Here is a 20,078-nt window from a genome sequence, read left to right on the forward strand (position 1 = left end):
GTCATTTTAAAAATATTTATACTACCTCAAACACTCATAAGTGCTTATTAGAATAAACACTTCTTTTTAAGCACTTATTCAATATATAAGAACTCATTTTTCAAATGAGCACTCCCAAACATAGCTTAAGACTAGGTCTACCCTCATTCATAATAGACATATTGTACAATGGTGGTCCTATTTTAGTATGAGTAGTATTAAATTATCAAATATATATACTTAAAAACCAATCAACTCATGCTAAAATTCCAAGTGATGTGCAAGGTTTCAACTAATTTAGGCCATGGAAATGAAATAATAGATGAAATTAAAAAATATGGTCTATCACTGTGGTTTTCCAATAATCAATTAAGTGATATTTTTCCTTTAAGCTCAGTTTGGAAGGGGTACAAATGCAAATATGTATAGTATAAATACATACAAAATAATACAAAACATAAGGTTTTGCAAATATGTAGAGTGCAAAACCTCATGTTTTGTATTACTTTGTATGTATTTGTATTGTATATATTTGCATTTGTACTCTTTCCAAACTGAGCCTTCGGAAGGAGTACACATATAAATATGTACAGTGCAAAACCTTGCATTTTGTATTCTTTTGTATGTATTTGCACTATACATAGTTGTATTTGTACTCCTTCCAAATTGAACTTAAGTACAAATACATACAAAATGCAAGGTTTTGCACTGTAAATATTTGTATTTGTACTCCTTCCAAACTGAGCCTAAGTACAAATACAAATATATATGGTGCAAATAAGGCTCAGGCTGGAAGGACTACAAATACAAATAGGTAGAGTGAAAAACCTTATATTTTGTATGTAGTTGAAATGTACATATTTGTATTTATACTCTTTTCAAACTGAGCAATTGAGCATTAACCTCAATTTGGGAAGAGTACAAATACAAAGATATACAATGCAAATACAGGTGTAGAAATACAAAATATAAGTTTTTGCATATACATATTTATATTTTCAGTCCTTCTAAACAGAGCCTAAGTTCAGAACCAAATTATGGTCCACTGATGTACCAAATCAATCCAAAGATTTAGAGCATTAGAATCGATTTAGGATCTGATCCTCACAAAGCACTCCTCACATCGATTTCAGATCTACATCCCACCATGTATTGGGAACATCTCCCCATATGTGGCCAGAACATGCTGTGAGATCTGTATGAGATGTGCTTTGTGAGGAGCAGATCCAGACTCATTAAAATTATCTGTTAAGATCAATGAATTAATCTCAGCCATCCAAGTGATCTAATAGGATATCAATTAATTTGGGAAATCTAAATAAACAAATCCAAGAAACTATGTTATCAAAATGATCTATTGAAAGTAATGAATTAATCACGAGTGTCTAAGTGTGTACCCATATTTCAACTGATCTCAACCAACCATTCAATTAATGCATAAACTAAAAAAAAAAGGTAATGTAAATGGTGTATCATAAAAAAAAAATCTATAAAAAAAAATCATTCGAATGAATGAATGATGCATAAATACCAGTACATCAATTTCGAGTGGTGATACCAATTCAGGAGTCCCCTTTAATGCCCTAAATCTTTGGATTGATTTTGTACATCATTTGAATGGGTTAAATTAGATGGAACCATTTGTTTTTGGAGGCATTTTTTTTTATGATATAGATCTTAGATTTTAACATAATACATTACTTTTATAAGGCCTAGAAATTTTTAGAGATTTTCATGCATTTATTAGATGGATGAGATGAACTCACGAGTACTATATGAGACATTTTAATGGTCCAAAATCAAAATATTTGGGGTGATTGGATACATTGTTTGGATGGACCAAATTGAATGAAATCATGGGAAATTGTTTCGGTGGTTGAAATTAATCAATTCATCTTGAGGTGCTATTTTGATGCACTCCTGATCTGCTACTCACAAAATGTTCTAATATCTATATCCATGAAACAGTTTTGCGGATAGTAGATCCATGATGCCGATTATTTAATTGATATTTCTTTTTACATAACTGTATTTTATATAATTAAAAAAATTAGGGAAAATTCCCCATCATTTTTGTTTCCAAACTTTAAGATATGATAATTTAGTACCTTAACTTTTAAAATGTGTCAATCTAGTATTTGTCGTTAATCAGCCATTAAGTAAAATTTGAAAAGATACAAATGCCTTCAAGTGTTATCTAATTTTCTTTATCAATCATCCAAACGTTGATAAAAAATAAACAGTCCCAAATCCATGCCCACTAAGACATGACCCCAACTCTCTTGAATAGAAGAGACAAGGATTGAGGACTGCTCATTTTTTATCAAAGTCCAGATAGTTGATAAAGAGAATTAGATGACATTTAAAGGGCATTTGTGTCTTTTGAAATGCCACTTAATTGTAGGTACTTGATTGATTGGATACTGTATGTTGCATTTTAAAGTTTGGGGACCAAGGTGGTAGTAAGCCTAAAATACAAGGTATTAATAAACAATTTTCCCAAAAGAATATTTGAATGGATGAAATTGAGATTGGTGAAAATCATATGAGCTCACACATTTATTTATTTATTGAGTAAGCATATTAACTCACACATAGATGCAAAGAAATGAGTAATTTCAAATTTGTTTTGTCATTGTTAAAAACACTGCACAACAATCTTGTGGAGAATTTTATGATACCTATTGATTTCTACCATTATATAATCTTTCGATTGTTTAAGCGGGTGTTTGGCATTGATGCCATTTTTTGAGAAAACAATGTCACATAGGTGCTACATCAGAGACAGCAGTGCTTCAAACAATGCCCTCTTGTTTGAGTTCGGATCTCCTATCCACGAGAACTTTGCCCATATTTATCGTAACAACACATGGGGAACATCTTATCCTCTGCATAGTATTATGCAAGGGGAGATGTTCCCAATTCACAGAGGGTAGTGTATTGTGGGTAGGCATGCACAAGAGATCCAAAGTTCTCTTGTTTGGTACTATTTTTCTAGAAAAAAATGTTGCTCTAAACCTTGCCTTGAAAATCGAGAAAGTGTGGTTTGGAGCAATGCCATATTTAATGTTTTATGAGAAAACGACATATTAATGCCAATGGTGCAATGATGTGGCATCATCTTGGGTGTTTGATGGTATAGATCAGAGTTCGGCTTCTATCAGGGCAAGTCGGTGCTTGCACCCTTCGAGCAGCCCCTTGCAACCTTGCATTGGGAATATCTCCCATTTAATAAATCACATAACTACGGAGATATTCCCAATGCAAGGCTGTAAAGGCTGTTGGAACGGGCTTTGCCTTGACTGAAACCAGACTCTATAGATCATATTGAAAACGGTACTGCTAGCACTGATACTAAACAAAACCAGTGCTATATTTTTTTCAGAAAACGCCTATATGACACTACCAGTGCCAAACAATCCATATGCCTTCGACCATTTTTACAAGAAAACGGTGCAATGTTGGATGCCAAACACCTACTAAGCCCATGTCACAGCCGAAAAGGAAAAAATTTGGGGAGTAAAGATGAAAAATGGTAATCTCGAAGCATTTATGATTATAACAAGTGAAACAGCTGTGAGCCACACGACTCACGAGGATTCCGTTCGTTTATCAATTTTATCATTCTTTTTTTTTTGGTAATAGATAAATTTTATCATTCATGATTCATCCCCGCAGAAAAGAGAGGGAAAGAAAAGGAAAGCAGATTCCAAAACCAAAATCGCACCAAATTATTTTTCTTTTATAGGTAAAAAAAAGTTTTTAAGAGTGGTGATCTAACGAGCACGCTCTCATCGGATTCTCCTACGTGTTTATTTCTTATTGGTTGTAATACACAAAACGTTACAAAATTTTAAACCAACGAATGATGGTGAGGTGTGCTCGGGAATGTTCATGGTTTACACAGTGAGAGTGCGCCCATCGAATCATCACTCGGTTCGAAACGTGTGTTCGAGCCTCTGAGACAGAGAGGGAGACACCGAGACAGAGGAAGAGAGAGGGAAAAATCTCAAAACACGACAACGTCGTCGTTCAGCAAATGCCAATATTTTCTTGAAGATCTCTATTACCTTCCGTTCTCTCTCGGTCGGTTGATTCCGTACTTGAAAGAATCACTCGCTTCCCCTTTTACATGGCCTACTATTTTTAGCTCAATAGAAGGAACCAGGAGAGAAATCTCTGTTGGTTTTCATTACTGTCTACATCTTTAATAAGAGTTCATTTTTTGGAACTTAATTCTCTTGGGCAGTTGTCTCTATCGTTTTCCATTGCTTAAAACTCAGTTGGGCTGTTGTATTTTCCCAAATGTATGTAATTTTTAGTGGAACTGAGAAGTGAGAGGGCTTCTGAGAGAAGTGGAATCATGAGGTCTTCTCGGATTTTCGGTTTCGTTGTCCTTCTTTTAACTGTTAGATGGGTATACGGTTTTGAGGATTTAAATGTGACAGAAGTTTCTTATGTGGAGGGTTATGGTTATGGGGTATCTTCTAATCCTTTGATGGTGGGTCTCACTCTCATTCAAGGTGCTGCTGCAAAAGGAGCTGGTATGTTTCAGTCAGCATTCCTTTTTTTCCCCTTCGTTTATACTTTTTCTTTTATTCCTGTTGCTAGCTTTTTACTCATCATAGTTTCAGTATGAATAATTTCTGTTAGAAGGTAAATAATCTGGAAGCGATTATTGGTATGAAATTTGTAATGAAACTATTCTCGGTGGTCACGACTCACGACATAACCGTGTTAATAGGTTCCCATGTTTCTCCCTTTTTCTTTTTCTGTTTTTAGTTTTTCCACTTCATTCTGTTACAATCATGCACACGATTTTGCCTCTGCTTTGGCATTTTAGTTTTGTTTATGTGCTGCTGGTCGTCGTGCCTTCAGTTGTAATTAATCATTCGACTTCTCTGTTCCTGCTTTTTTCATCTATACATTTATTTTTCTCCATTATGACTTATTTATTGGCTTAAGGTTTTATTCTGCAGTGTCTTCCCAATGATTTAGTTTTATGCATAGATTGTCCCGCGTTTGCAATACTTTCTTGTAGTGGAGGTCATATTTGATTATATCAATCCTGATTTTTCTCATGTTTCATTTGATCTGCATTTGGTGTTATTATGTTCGCTTATATTGTTCCCTTCCTGTACTTTATTCTTATTTCAGTCTTCAATTTAAAGCAACCGCATGATTTCTCAGTAAATAATGAGATCTGTTTTAAAGTTAGTCTTCATGCCGATTTTGTGTTCTTTTGTTTTCTCATCTGGAGTAATTTCTCCATCAATTGCTTTATTAATTTAAACCAATTTCTCTTCTTCTACGGCAACAGCCTATATATTGTTGTAAACTTTTCAAGTTTAGGCTGTAGAAATTTTTCATCACACTAGATTAAAACAATTTCAACAACTATCAAATATTCTTTCTTTTTCTTTTATTATCGTTGGGGTTTATCTCTGAGACAGTTACCTATTACCTAATGTTCTTCATCTCTAACGGTTTGTCTCCTTTTCCCTCCTCTTTCGTGGGGGTAGCGAGGTGGGGAGAAATGGTTCATGGAGGAAAATGGACTGCCCCGCACCCCATCCTAGGCATGGACCTCTGTCTCTAGTTTCCTGGTGTAAATACCATGGATTTGCCACCTTTGGTATACTCTGAAAGTCTGGAATGGATGGAACAAGGAAACTGACAATTGGCTGGACCCTGGAGGGGCTGTACTATGTACCCCGTGGCAAGGCAGGCCACCTATAGTTCTTTGTGAACTGCCGATGATCTGAGAGAAGGAAGAGGAGAAAGAGATTCTCTGAGGAAAAGGGTCTAGGAGAGAATATCAGTGGAAGGACTTCCTGAGGAAATGTGGGAAGAGAGCTGTTTCTTAATTTATCCAAATAACTATTATTCATAATTTGCCTTTGTTTAGTGGAGAGGCTTCTGGAAATTTTGAATACATTATTTCCCGGATTGATTATTAGACTGGATTGGACCGAATGCACTTAGCTGGGTCTGTGGAAGTCTGCAATTCTATGCTCTTACACCTGGAAACTTCTATTTGAAAATCTGATTTTCTAGGATGATGTGGCTTATGATTAGTGTAGGGTTATTTTGTACTCTAGCTAGCTTATGCGTGCTGTAATTCTCAAACCGCTCTATACTTGTTAACCATGTTACTAAGTCAAGAACTATGTAGACTTTTCTGGCTGTTTTCATGTTAAGATTGATTTTGTTTCCACAAGATATTTGATCTATCGTGAAATCTACACTTCTAGTCCCTGACATAACTGATTTTGTATCTTTTGATGGCAGTCTGCTTGGATGGAACTCTACCCGGGTACCACTTGCATCGTGGATATGGATCAGGAGCAAGAAGCTGGCTCATACAATTGGAGGTGAGTGAGAAAAGTTTGGAGCAAAACATATCTGACTATTAAAATATGGTTGTCATATTGTTGTTCCATGTTAAAAGGCTAAACCATTTTGATAAATCTAATTCCCTTTTTATGTTCAATAGTATATTCTGCTAATCTTCTTTTTTCATTGCTTGCAAGTGTCATCAATTTCATTAATAATATTTGCACAAATGTCATTTATTTAACAGAACAAATCTTACCCAAAACAGCTCTAGCAAAAGATGCGCAGATGAAAATACAAATGAGGAAATTGAGAATGCCATCATTCACTAATTTCCCTTTTGTGTTTTATAATATGTTCTGCCAATCTTCTTTTTCCATTGCTTGCAAGTGTCATCAGTTTCACTAATAATATTTGCCGTGCAGACATGGTGGGAGCCATGAAAAGACAGACTTCAAGACAAGATCGGTCATATCTTTTTATGGGTTGCACCTGATCTGTAGGGTGAGGAAAACAAAGAGCTATGTAAAGTTGTTTACTAGCATTCGTCATAACAAATAAAAAATATAAATGGGTTACTCAATAAGGATAAGAAATTAAGAACTTAGCGGTTAGTTAGGGTATTTAATCTGCTTTTATGTCAGTTTTTTTAATGAAATTAATCAGAAAATTCCAGACTATGAATTTCTCTTTTGAGATTTTGTTGGAGCTACTTATGTTAGTGGAGATGAAGTGTATATTCAGAATGTCATGGAAGTTTGGAACCATTCAAAGAAAAAGTATGCAATCTTGATATTTAGAACCTTTGTGGCTTTGTCATGGCTAAACATAATGTTTTAAGTGATCATGAAGTATTTAGTAACCAGTACACATCAATATCATACCATGCAAGGTTTTAATTTTTTTTCCAGATAGGTTTCAACCTTTCTGCTGATTCCGTATAGTTGGGATAAGGCTTAGATGATGAGGATGATGATAGGTTTCAGTCTCCTCAAAAATGGAAGATTTGTCTTGAAGTTTCTGACATCCTCTAAAATGAAACACAATTTTTTAGTACTGTTGTAATTTTTACATACCAAATGAATTGGATGAAAAACATTCTATGTTCAGAAAAAAATGTCTCATAACTTTTCTTATTTTATCTCTTTTATTTCCTACTTTTCCTCTTCTTTACATCTAAATCCTATTTTCAGTCATATCATTATCTAAACCTTCAAAAATTATTCATACTAGTATTTCATTTCAGTGGCAGTCAAAATGGAAAAGAAATGCCAAAATTTCAACAAAATTGAAAATCATGTCAATAACTTTTGCTGTAATCTATATGATGGTTTATTTATTTCAGACCTTCAAAATATGTTATTTGTGAATGCATCTTAAAGATGCCCTACTAAATACCTTGAAAACCTGAATGGCAGGGTGGAGGCTGGTGCAATACTATTAGAAACTGTGTTTACAGGAAAACAACTCGCCGGGGTTCATCAACATATATGGAGAAGCAGATACCATTTACCGGAATATTGAGCAACAAAGCTGAAGAAAATCCTGGTTTTCTTTCAAACGACATTCCTCACTTGCCATCTACATAAAAGATAAATGCTCTTGTTTATTCTTATCTTTTTCTTGTGACATTTATGGTCCCCTAATTCATATTCTGTAACTTCAATGCTTGTAGATTTTTTCAATTGGAATAGAGTAAAAGTTCGCTATTGTGACGGTGCATCATTTAGCGGGGACAGCCAAGATGAGGTTGGTGGGCATTTATTTTTGAAAGATAAAGATTATTGAATTATATTACTCAGAAGGAGGGACAGATTCCTTCAAACTAAGTACAGGATGTGATCACATAGATCTATACGGCTATATAAAAGTAATATAGTGTGATCACTATTCACTTATTTACAAAATCAACAAAATGAATCCTCTTCCATTGATTTATGTGTTGCTCTCTTTTCATGCCTTTGAACTCCTACTGAACAGTTGCCCATTCGAACAAGCACTTCTTAATCCTCCCAATCAACCACTCAGGTTCTGTCTCAGTTTGATTAAATGCTCTACTATTATGTTCCAACCATATAGCCCAGCACAAGGCCCCATGAACTAGCTGCTTTTATTTCCTTTTGCTGCTACTGAATGCCTTGGATGGCCAGGCTGCAACCAGAGAAGCCAGGTCTCCTGGCACAACCATTACCATGAACAACTGTAACAAATTGCACAAAATACGGTAAGAGACTGGGCATCATGCCAGTAGATGAGATACATCTTCAACTTCTGACTGGCATAAGACACTGATTATCAATGACCAAACTCCTTGGTACAAGATGATCAGTTGTTGGAATTCTGCTTAGGTTTGCAGAGCACAGGAAAAAAATTTCCCTTTCAGAAGTTGGTGAGCATGTTAGATCATCTTTTATTTTCTCATTTTTATTCTGCAAGCAGTGCTAAGTAGGACTGTGAAACTTAATAACGACTAACAAACTACAGCAACTAGTATCTCAATAGACAGACTCATGGAGGACTTTTATCTTATCTAGAATGCTGAAGATATGGTGCTATCCTTCTTCTCTCTCTCTGGATGTGTGTTTGTGTTTGTGTATTTTGTAATTGTAACAAAATTTGGTGATTCTGTCTATAGGTTGCAAAACTTTATTTCCGAGGACAGCGCATCTGGTTAGCTGCCATGGAAGATTTAATGTCAAAGGGAATGCGATATGCCAACCAGGTTTTATTATTACCACATTGCACAAATTCTATGCCATCGTTTCAATTCTTGTAGTAATTGTGGGCAGTTGTGTTTCAGGCTCTTCTTTCTGGATGCTCTGCTGGAGGTCTAGCATCTATACTACATTGCGATGAGTTTCGGGAGCTATTTCCAAGAACTACAAAAGTGAAGTGCCTAAGTGATGCTGGACTATTCCTTGATGTGTAAATACTAAAACTCTTTTCTTGACTAGTTACTACCTCATTCTTTTTCTTTTTATGGGAAAAATCCTTGAACCTCCTTTGAGGTTTTACCAAATACAAAAACCTCTGTTAAGTTTCACCCTAATCCTTAAAATCCCCTTTATTACCCAAAAAAAAATCTTAAAATCTCCTTTGAATCATTTTGCTGTTAAATTTGATAGAATTTGAGAAATATCAAAGTTGCCTTTATGGGGTTTTGGTTATGTGAATCTAATGCAAAAAAAAAAAGCCCTAGCTGTGGGAAGTCACCTGAGTTTTGATGTGGCCAAATTAATGGCTTTATAGCAGACCAAAACCATCAATTTTGAAGCTCATCCTCTAAATATGCCTCCTGTAAAATTTGGGCCCGTTTAAAAATTAGCATGTAATCCAAAGTTTGATGTTTACTTTTACAAAATTTCAATGGACAGATAGGTATTGGATGATATGTGGCTAATTAATTTATTGAGGGATATTTGGTAATTATCTTCCAAACTAAAAAATGGGTGATGTACATGCAGAAAATTCTATTTTGACCTGAGAAGGCATATTTTGTAGTCAATATTTACATATATTAAAATTCATCAAAAAATATTTACATATATTAAATTAATCCATAATGGGCATTCTGGTCCATTTGACTTGAAGCCAAGCTAAATAGATACACTACTGGGATTTTAGCAGAACTTAATGTCACGTGTAATCATATGCTGACACCAAATGATGGTGATATAAGTGGAGTATTTTTTTATCCTGCCATGTCAGTCAACAGGGGTCAAGGGAGGTCAATCTCCTTTAGAGGACGTTTTAGTAAACTTAGAAGAGGTTCAAGGATTTTCCCTTATTTTTTTTTCTGCTTTTTCAATTGTTCTCTTTGATTTTTATTGACCAATTTCTTGCTTCTTCAAATGTTGTGTTTGATTTGGAATATAGGGTTGATGTGTCTGGTGGCCGCACTCTAAGAAATATGTACGGAGGAGTGGTCAGCTTGCAGGTATAAGAATAAATATTTAAATTCTTGAAGTGGTTTTTGTTCTAGTAGTATTATGCAGTAACTGCCAAGGTAAAATATCAAACTCCAAAGATGAAAACTGCCTTCTTACATGCTTTATAAAGTCATCATTATTCTCTTCATTGTCAAGTCATTGTTATGACCTTTACTGTAATATTCCCGACTACTAAAAGGATTTCATAAATTGAATGTTTGCTATCATCTAACCAGGTGAAGTTTTTGAAGTGGTGTGTCTTTTATGGTGACTAACTGCATTCTCTGCCCCTGCATGTGTATGTTTATATTTTCTACTGGTGATGCATGGATAATGAGTCATCTGTGCTCTATGGGGAGCTAGTATGCCCTTTAATTTAGACTATGAACATGAAAGATGCTGATCTACTGAGGGTTCTTATCATGCTTATTTTTGAAGTTTCTCTTTATGGGTTTGCATTAGTTGTCCTTACTTGAGAATTTCATTTGAGCATCTAGATACTTGTTCAAGGGAAGACTTGATAATTTGGAAAATTTTCTGGAGTGTATCAGTAAACAGTAGAACCTAAACCTTTTGGACCCAGAAACTTAGAAGCTAAAGTACTGATTGAGTTGAATCAATGGAATTGCATATAAAGGAAATTTAACTTTGTGTTTCTAAATCATTTTTACTAGGTTTTACCTCTTTGGCATGATAACCTGCCATGCAATGGTTGTGCAGCTAATGGAAACCTGTATGCTTGTAACAGGGAGTGCAGAAGAACTTGCCAAGCACTTGTCTTAACCACCTGGATCCAACTTCGGTAATTCTTTCCCGTTTCTTGTTGTGTATCAGAAAAACATGGTCTGGATATTACAAACAAAGAAAGGAAAATACATTATTGGATGGTGTAGTAGAAGAGTCATATATTATGATTCTAGATATTCATTTTTAAAGTTTTTTTACAGGATTGGTTAAGTTTTTATTTCTTTTATTTCTTTTTGGATTGCTTACAGGAATGGTGTAGTTAGTTTCTCTCTCATTTATTTTCTCATTGTTTCTGGATTTTGTCCCCCTTTTCAGTGTTTCTTCCCTCAGAACTTGATTGCCAACATTCAGACACCACTTTTTCTTCTGAATGCAGCCTACGATGCATGGCAGGTATAATTTCATGACTTAAAAATTCACTTTCAACTTGATTGACAATATGATAACAACTATTCAACCATGAATTATCTTCTGCTGGCCTATTTAAATAATATTTAGGCCATATGATTGATTAACTGAATAACAATTTAGATTTCCTTTTACCTTCTATCAGCTCCAGGCCAGTTTAGCTCCACCATCAGCTGATCCTCATGGTTATTGGCGTGGATGTAAATTGAATCATGCACAATGCACTGCATCACAGATCCAATTTTTGCAAGGTGCTTGTTTTGTTATTTTTCTCTTTTCAAAGTTTGTTTCTAGATGTTTTCTTTATTTCTTTATCATTTAACTGAAATTTCATTTTTCTGTAACAGGCTTCAGGAATCAAATGCTCAATGCTATCAAGGGGTTTTCAATGTCCAGGAAAAATGGGTTGTTCATAAATTCATGTTTTGCACATTGCCAGACTGAAAGACAAGATACATGGTTTGCAGATGATTCTCCCCTTATTGGAAACAAGGTATCTCCTATGCGTTTGACTGTCTTTGTTATGCAGAACATCAAATGGAAATTAAAGAAATAGTTGTAGACACCTAGTTAGGTCTTCATTTCAATCTTTCCCTCCTACATTTATTTGTACAGTAGATATTTGTAAAATAACTTGAGAATAATCCATATAAAAGAAAGCGGAAGAGAAGCAGCTATGGAAGCCTCAGAAACATGAAGGCTAAACGTAATAATAGCTGCAGCATGACCATGGCAAGCAATGTAGGTTCAAACCAGGAAACCATGGTACTTGTTCTTTTTAAGTGTGACTTGTAACTGAATTGGTTGAAACTATTAATTTCTCCCCTGCTGTCCTATCCTATACTGTATATTATCTTGAAATGCCTTTCATCAAATCAATCTCATTTTGACCTGATTATGAATATGTAGGGGATTGCACAATCTGTTGGGGATTGGTATTTTGATCGCGCAGGAGTCAGGGCAATTGATTGTGAGTATCCTTGTGACAAGACCTGTCATAATCTGGTGTTCAAGTGAGAGATTACGAATAGGCCCTTCCTTTGTGGTTTCTATGTGGTTTCTAATTGCAAAGGTATTTATTTCATTCAATGGAACTTGGTATGGATAATAATGGCAGAGCATGTCTGAAAGGGCATTGGCAATTGCAAAAGCTATGCTAAGAGGCGTCTCTGCACCTGGTATTTTATGCCAGATCTTCATTTCCCCCCTCTCAAATTATGGATTTATTTCCATTGATATGTGCTTGGTATATTCATATAGTTGGAGTACAATGAATGGATGCTTGAAATTTATTATTATGACTAAAAGGCAAACACAGAGGGCACCTTCAATTATATGTGGCTAATGGTATAACCCGAAATAATAATCTTGCCTACATATGAACCTTTTGGCAGTCATTGGATTTAATGCTGGGGTGGTACTAAGCCAGTAAGGAATTTAGTCATTTGATAGGTGTCTCAATATTTGAAAGCTTGGATTCATCATATCAAGTGAATTTTCCGGAGTGGTATTTTATAAAAATAGGAAAAGATGGCATTTTAAGATTTTCAAGATCTGAACTCATTTCTACCTTATATTAGCATTCGTATAGTGCATATTTATATATTTATTTATTTATAAGTAAGTTAATTATAATGCCCAGGACAACTCAAAATGAAATGATTTCGATTCAATAAAATGAAAGGTCAAATGCAAAATTAAGTTTATGGACAAATATCTTAAAAAACATTTAAAATAAGGAGTAAAACAGGATATATGTTATGTAAATTAAATAATAATAGAAGTGCAAATCATGGTGCACCAAGGATTGGAGGTCAATAATTCATGACAAGGGAGAAGATGAGGTGGGATGTTGCCTATAAAATTATATTACAGGCAAATGAAAGGGGTGCATATAGACTATTATGTGTATTGGGCAGCCAGGAATCATGTCCAAAAGAAAAGAGTGGTAGAAATGTGTATGATTGAGATACATGAGTGTAAAAACTATAAAGGATAGGGTTAAAAAATAAAAGGATTGGCTCTAACAATAGCTGATAAAATGAGAGATATTAAACTAAACCGGTTTTGGTTGCATGCATTTAAGATCATCTACAACACTCGTAAGAATTGATTTTTGGCAAGTTCAAAGGGGATAGAAGGATCAGGTTCGAAATAGTAATAAAGGATTAAATAATGGAGTGTTGAGATGGATTTTATGTGGATCATCCCATATAATTAGGATATGGCTTGGACTAGGGGTGCTGACAGTTTGGTTGCCTGTTTCTAAACTGAACTGGTGGTACCGTTTTTTGGAAAATCAATAATTGAAGTTGAACCGAAATCGATCGGTATGGTTGATCGGTTTTTTTTGCTCACCCCTATCTTGGACAATTATATTGGAAGGACATGATATCGAAAAACTTAGAGCCAATCTACTAATATATTAAAGGAGGTGATCAATACCACGTTTATTAAAAAAGGGCAAATTTCTTAAACTACCCTTATGGTTTAGCTAATTGACACTCTACTCACTGTTTAACTATTGTTTTGCACCACTCCTATTTTTTCCGATAATTGCCTAAAACCTCCCTTATCGTTAACATTCCATAATAAACTGTTCATATGTGATATCACATGATTTATATTTTTTGAAAATCCCTAATTTACCCTTTTATGGTAAAAAATTCTCCTTTTGGTTTGGGCAAGATGATTTTACCATAAGATGCCTTTTTATAGTTGAACCAGTGGTCTATAGTTTCAATCAAGGTTTAAAGTATTGTATCGGGTTGGCTTCCCGATATGTCCCTATAGGGATTGTATCGGGTCAGCCATTGGTTTAGAGGGTGGTCGGGCCTTAAAATGGTTCTTTTGAACCGATTTTGAAAAAAAAAGTAAAACATAAAAAAAAAGCACCGACACAGGCCAATATGCCCGTATCGGCTTGTGCCGATATTTGGATCTTTTATGGAAGCAGATTAGTGAGACGATAAAACCCTGCAACCCTCAACAAATATTTTAGCTGGTTACAGGCTGGACGTTGGGGACCATTAGCGGAAACTCAGAGCTGGTTACAACCTTTCGTCTTTGACAATTTACTAAAATTGACCAAAGGATTGAGAAGAATAGGCGGAGGAAGGATTGAGACGATCAAAGGCGGACTCGAGAGATAGACAGTTAAGGGTTTGGATTGCAATTACGGATGAATTGTTGCGGTGATGATGTTGATGGAGGAGATATGAATGGTTATGAGTTATCATGCACGTTGGGAATTCGGCGAACGTCATCTCGCCCAAAATAAAGTCGAGCTCTTCTTCGTTTCTGTTTTCCCTCTCTAATTAATGATAGAACGCAATCAGCATTCCAGCGAAGAAAGGAAGATAGTAGGGTTTTAAAGAGGTTTATAGCCTTGTACAACTTTACGAGTCTTTTAGTCTTTATTTAATTTTAATATCTCTAGCATTCCACCATCTCTCCACCATCTCTATCCTCTTTCCACTAATCCTGTTATCTTACCTAAAAAAAACAGAAAACGAAGTCTGTCGGAATCGATTCATGAACAGTTCAGACTTGAAAGAGGGAGAGAGAGGATGGAGGGCTTTAGCGTCTAACCTAACCTCGCAATTCGATGCTATCTCAATTTATGTGAGGGAGATGACAAGGAGGATGGAAGTGGAGATAGAGACGGAAAATGGAGAAAAAGCAGTAATATCTTTCTATCTTCTTAACAATTTTTATTAATTGGGTTTTATTTTAAAAATTTGAGTAATAATGGAGAGTAAATTCGTCATTTTTTTTTTCATTAACACTTAACCATATCAATTATCAGAAACAATAGGAATAATTTAAGACAATATATAAATAAAGAGGTGATCAATCATCAAAATTCATGGGATGCTTTGATTGGTAAAGAATAGATTTTTCCATTTATATTAAAATAGAATTTCGGTAGGTATGTATATATCTTAGTTTTTATACTTTTATATGATTGTGAATTGTGATCACATATTCACATTCACATGTGAATTATTTGTTACAAATTAAGCAGTGTAAGCTTGTCAACATCAGCCATGAAAGCTGTCTTTATCTTGTGCAATAAAGCTCATCGGACCTCAAATTACGCATTTCAATGGATACATCAATCCCACCTTTGAAATCTCACTCTCTGCTGGCTCTCTATGACTGTAACTCTAACACGAGACTCTGATAAACCACACAAGTGGCGATGGTGATACAAACATACAAATTAAGCAGTGTAAGCTTGTCAACATCAGCCATGAAAGCTGTCTTTATCTTGTGCAATAAAGCTCATCGGACCTCAAATTACGCATTTCAATGGATACATCAATCCCACCTTTGAAAACATGAAAATTAAAATTTACTTACAATACCAATCAATTATAAACAAAAATAAATTAAATAAGAAAAAGAAATCTCACTCTCTGCTGGCTCTCTATGACTGTAACTCTAACACGAGACTCTGATAAACCACACAAGTGGCGATGGTGATACAAACATACAACCACCCAACCCGATCTTTCAGTCTCAGTCGTCACTCGTCAGCCATGGAGGGTGATTGACTATATTTACAGTTTTACATTACAGGATTTACAGGGAAGGGAAGTGATGTTTGGAAAAACGGACAGACGCTCCTCATCAAAAAACACTCTTAATTAACACTAGGGAGACAAAATTTTATTTCTAAATCTATTGCGTTTTCTGAGAAATAACAATTAAGGAATTGGAAATCCCTATAATGTCTATCAGTATATGTCTATGGCTGTCTATCCGATATAATCCGGATGGTGATAAAAAAAGGAATGGAATCGGAATCGCTAGTTCAACTCAAACGTTATCAGTTAGTTGACGACACGAGAAGCAGCAGATGCTAGTGCTACTGCTTGTGCCCATACCTTGAGCCGAGCTTTAACGTCTCGTGGGTCATCTCCTGAAAAAAGAGAACAAAAATAATCATCTGTCAATACCAGAAAATTACAAACAATTCAATAAAATAATAACTTGCTATAGAACCAGAATCCCTGTTTAAGTGTTTAGTCAAGCCAAGTTGGGCTTAGCTCACTGATCATTAGTCTGAGTCAGGTGATGATCATGATTCATGATTTATGATGATCAATGCTAATCACTCTACTTTTGCCTTTTGGTTGTGGGTCCAAAAATCCAAACTTGGAATGGAGATCTCATTAACCAATGCCATGGCAATGCACCAGTAGAGAGATGGTTTCCTTCTTTTTCTTTGAAATTTAATCACGGGCCCCCAAAATAAGTTTCATGGGCCTGGTGTAAATTATCTCCACAATTGTTTTTAGGAAAAAGAAATTCTCAAAAATCAGTGGCCACTACTTACGGATGAAGCTCACTATGGGTGATGACGGGGAGTGGAAGGGAATATCAAATGAGGGTTGGCTATCTCATTCATTCCATCCATGGAGGTCGGTTACCCAAAGAATGTCCCACGTGCCATCAAATTAGACAAGATTTTTTCCTTTTTTTTTTACTTTTTTCTTTGTTGAATTCAGAAATAACAGTGACGAAAAAAAAAAAGAAAATATAGATGACAACTCTATCCCCTATTATTCATCATCATTCAGCGTCACTGTCCTCCCTTTGGGATGAGGTCTGTTATTGCCCCCAGTGAACATGCCTGTCCCCAAAGGTTCCAGTCTCTCTGCATGTGTATGGTCTCACTTTTTGTTCCCCCACCTCTCTCTCTCTCTCTCTCTCTGTTCCAAGTTAAGGGCACAGGGCCAATGGATCAGAATATCTTCATTACGACTGAAACCTAGAACTCCAAGAATATAACTAATAAAGGAAAACAAAATGGAAAATATCAGAAATTGTTACATTACATGACTAGTTTAATTTTGTAAAGAATCCCACCAAAGCCCATGAATGCTCCAGCTTTTTTTTTTGTTTTTGGTTTCTGAAAAGCCATTTGTTTTGTTTAAGTTGTAAATCAGGTTAAATAAAAGATGAAGAGGAAGAGAGAAAGACAAAGAAAGGATTCGTTTTGTTTATTAATTAAGTAGTGGAATGATGAGAAATTAATGTTATATATAGTTTTTGAAATTAACTGACCGGGACTGGAGATTCTCCAATTGGCGATTGGCGAATTGCTACCGCTGCTAGTATCCATGGTGGATCCTGAAATCGAAATACGACCTGGAAATTCCAACATCCGCTCGTGTTCCAACTCAAACCCAAGATCCCTGCAAGCCTTAACTTCCTCCAAGTCCATACACAGTGACCTTCTCCCTCCTTTTGGCCTGGTTATCACCACACACTCGCTTTGATCACCACTTTGATTGTTGTTGCTGTTCTCCATCATCATCATCAACATCGTCACATCCTCATCCGCCACCGCCTTGCTGTGGTTGTTGTACTTCTTCTTCTCCTCCCAAGCTCTCTCCAGCCATCTTTCCTTGATTATTCTCCTTCTGGAAGAGTTCGACTTCTTCTTCATGGTGTTTCGGTGGAGGCTGTCCTTCTCAGCTTCGTTCTCGCTGGAGTACTTCTTCACACCCATGTCAGCTAGACTCAGACTCCCCCCTCGAATTCTCCTCCTGGGCGGTGTTCCCGGGAGAGAGAAGCAAGTGGGGTCCTTGTCGGAGTCGGAAGACACATCGGAGACGCCCTTACCCTCTTTGTCATCGGATAACTCCTCGTCGGCGTCGTCTCCGTCGTCGGAGTCTTCGATGGACAAACGCGACATGTACGTTGCAGCGTCTTCATCGTCAATATCGTAGAGGCTGCTGGAAGTACACATGGAAAGCCTGGATAAAGTGGAGGGATGATGATGAAGATGATGGGCGTCCTGCTGATCATCCTCATCGATGCAGTAATCGACATCATCCTCGTCTTCGTGCATAGATGAATAATGGATGGTCATAGTTTCATCAGAGGCCATTGCTCATTCAAGAATAATTACGAAGAAAGACAAGGAAATAATCAAGTGATCAGTGAGGAAGAGAACAGAGAGAGAGAGAGAGAGAGAAAGAGAGAGATGTGGATTCCTTTTTTCTTCTTCCTCTTAGAAGGAAGGAGGAGGCCAAACGGCCAAAACCCAAAAGGTGGGGTTGTGTTTGTGAAGTGAATTATTGGAATTGGGCTATTGGGTATGTGCAGTAATGCTAAGCTCTTGCAATTGAGGAGGATAGAAGATGATAAGGGTAGGGGACTTAGAGTAGAGAGCAAAGAGACGTGGGCAACAGGAATCATTCATATATACTCAATTTCTATATTTCTGATTTTCCAAAATGACCCTATCTTCTTTATGAGTTACAAGTTCATCGATCATCAAGTGGGACTTGACTGGTTTGGGATTTGGGAATGGAAGACGACTGCACAGTGCTGATTGCTTTAGTGCTCACTCTCAATAAATGGGGGAGCCCGGGGGGGGGTGTCATCGTGTTTCATTCTCATTGGCTATAGAATTTTTGTACTGTCTCCCATGTGTCCATTCAATTATTGTCTTAATGGGGCGCTATTTGGGTCGGGCTCGGCTTATATGGTGGCAGTTGGCCGGTGGGCGATTCCATCGTGGTTCGTGGCCCAGTTGCCAAAACACAAGTAAAAGTAATTTGGGCTCCCGCCGGCGTGGATGGTGGATTTGGATTTCTCTCCCCCTCTTCAATCCCCACTCTCTCTCTCTGTCTCTGGCAGGCAGACTGTCTCTCTGCCCTCTCTCTCTTCTTGCATCTTCAGTACTACTACTAACTAACTAATTTATAATAAATATTGTGGAAATTTCTGAGTTCTGAATCATACGTGATTCTGGTAACGTGAGCTGTATGTGCGGGCTTCTCTAAATTAAGGCTGAAGGCTGGAGCCTGGAGCTGGACGGCTCGGCTTCCGAGGCTCACCAGGTCCAGCTGTAAGCTGTTCCCTTTCATTCTTCATCCTTCCTTCCCTCGCAAAACGACAAAAGCCCGGCTTGAGAGTTGAGAGTTTGAGATAAAAGAAAAGGAAACAAGCCAACAACTCCTCCAAACTCCAGAGAAATGGTCAAGTCAAATGGGACCCACCACCTTAATGGTTGTAACACGTGGCCTGGCCACTTGTACGCCACGAGAATCGCGCGCTTATCCGATTGACAACGACATTGGGTCCCATGCTCATGTCCCCACCCACTAAATTGCTTTCAATTCAATAATCAAATACATACTCAACTCATCATCAACATCAACTACGTAGAAGTGGTCGATTGATTGTTGTTATGTATTCATTCCATCATCAGCCGTTGATTTATTGGCTAGTCGTCGCTTGATGAGCCGTTGATGCGAATGCCCTAAGACGGACGGTGGTGATTATGTTGTGATGGACACGTACGTAATCACTTAAAAACTTAGTGGCTGTGGTCAAGAGGACTGGAATGGGGAAATATGGAATCCTTGCTTTGAACTCTCACGTACTCGAATGATTTTGGGAATTGGGACATTGAATAAAGTAGTGATTGATGATGATGAAAGATGAGAGGAGTAGGACGGATTCATGAGACTTGAGAGAGGAATAGAAATGAGAATGGGAACGGATGCCCGACGCCTGCAGCAACTCAGCACAGGACAATCTGACGCCAAATAAGAAATAGGGTTTTTATTTATTATTAATATTTAAGCGTGGATCACCTGAAGCCACTCATCGATGCTTGATTGGTCATCAGTTGTGAATGCGATGGTGATAGAT

General features: G+C 36.7%; 2 protein-coding genes across 3 annotated transcripts; one reads left to right on the top strand and one right to left on the bottom strand.

Annotated features, from left to right (window-relative positions):
- Positions 1-3,653: 3,653 nt before the first annotated feature.
- On the top strand, positions 3,654-12,733 carry LOC148860927 (pectin acetylesterase 12-like). Of its 2 annotated transcripts, none has more exons than XM_088941670.1 (12): positions 3,654-4,523; positions 6,271-6,353; positions 7,734-7,863; positions 7,991-8,064; positions 8,951-9,037; positions 9,116-9,240; positions 10,192-10,252; positions 10,993-11,046; positions 11,307-11,384; positions 11,545-11,650; positions 11,747-11,892; positions 12,309-12,733. In XM_088941670.1, the coding sequence occupies exons 1-12, from the start codon at positions 4,343-4,345 to the stop codon at positions 12,414-12,416; spliced, it is 1,233 nt and encodes a 410-aa protein (XP_088797796.1). In that variant the 5' UTR covers positions 3,654-4,342; the 3' UTR covers positions 12,417-12,733. The 2 variants fall into 2 exon arrangements, with proteins under 2 accessions (XP_088797796.1, XP_088797797.1); XM_088941671.1 differs by lacking the exon at positions 3,654-4,523 and adding an exon at positions 4,526-4,723.
- A 2,933-nt stretch (positions 12,734-15,666) lies between these two features.
- Positions 15,667-19,103, bottom strand: LOC148860928 (uncharacterized). Its single transcript, XM_088941672.1, has 2 exons — positions 17,475-19,103; positions 15,667-16,326 (listed from the first exon to the last, which is right to left on the bottom strand). Exons 1-2 carry the CDS (start codon positions 18,301-18,303, stop codon positions 16,238-16,240), a joined length of 918 nt encoding a protein of 305 aa, XP_088797798.1. The 5' UTR covers positions 18,304-19,103; the 3' UTR covers positions 15,667-16,237.
- Between the last annotated feature and the right edge of the window lie 975 nt (positions 19,104-20,078).

Source organism: Nelumbo lutea, chromosome 4 (assembly GCF_056320005.1).
Source record: "Nelumbo lutea isolate HS-2025 chromosome 4, American lotus-T2T, whole genome shotgun sequence".
NCBI classification, from domain to species: Eukaryota; Viridiplantae; Streptophyta; class Magnoliopsida; order Proteales; family Nelumbonaceae; genus Nelumbo; species Nelumbo lutea.

Excerpts from the sequence above, each read along its gene's own strand:
- LOC148860927 (XM_088941670.1), top strand. The coding sequence starts at position 4,343 with ATGAGGTCTTCTCGGATTTTCGGTTTCGTTGTCCTTCTTTTAACTGTT. Across the intron at positions 9,241-10,191 it reads GCTGGACTATTCCTTGATGT|GGTTGATGTGTCTGGTGGCC; the intron begins GTAAATACTAAA and ends TTTGGAATATAG. Across the intron at positions 10,253-10,992 it reads GAGGAGTGGTCAGCTTGCAG|GGAGTGCAGAAGAACTTGCC; the intron begins GTATAAGAATAA and ends TGCTTGTAACAG.
- LOC148860928 (XM_088941672.1), bottom strand. The coding sequence starts at position 18,303 with ATGGCCTCTGATGAAACTATGACCATCCATTATTCATCTATGCACGAA. Across the intron at positions 16,327-17,474 it reads TTGGAGAATCTCCAGTCCCG|GAGATGACCCACGAGACGTT; the intron begins GTCAGTTAATTT and ends CTCTTTTTTCAG.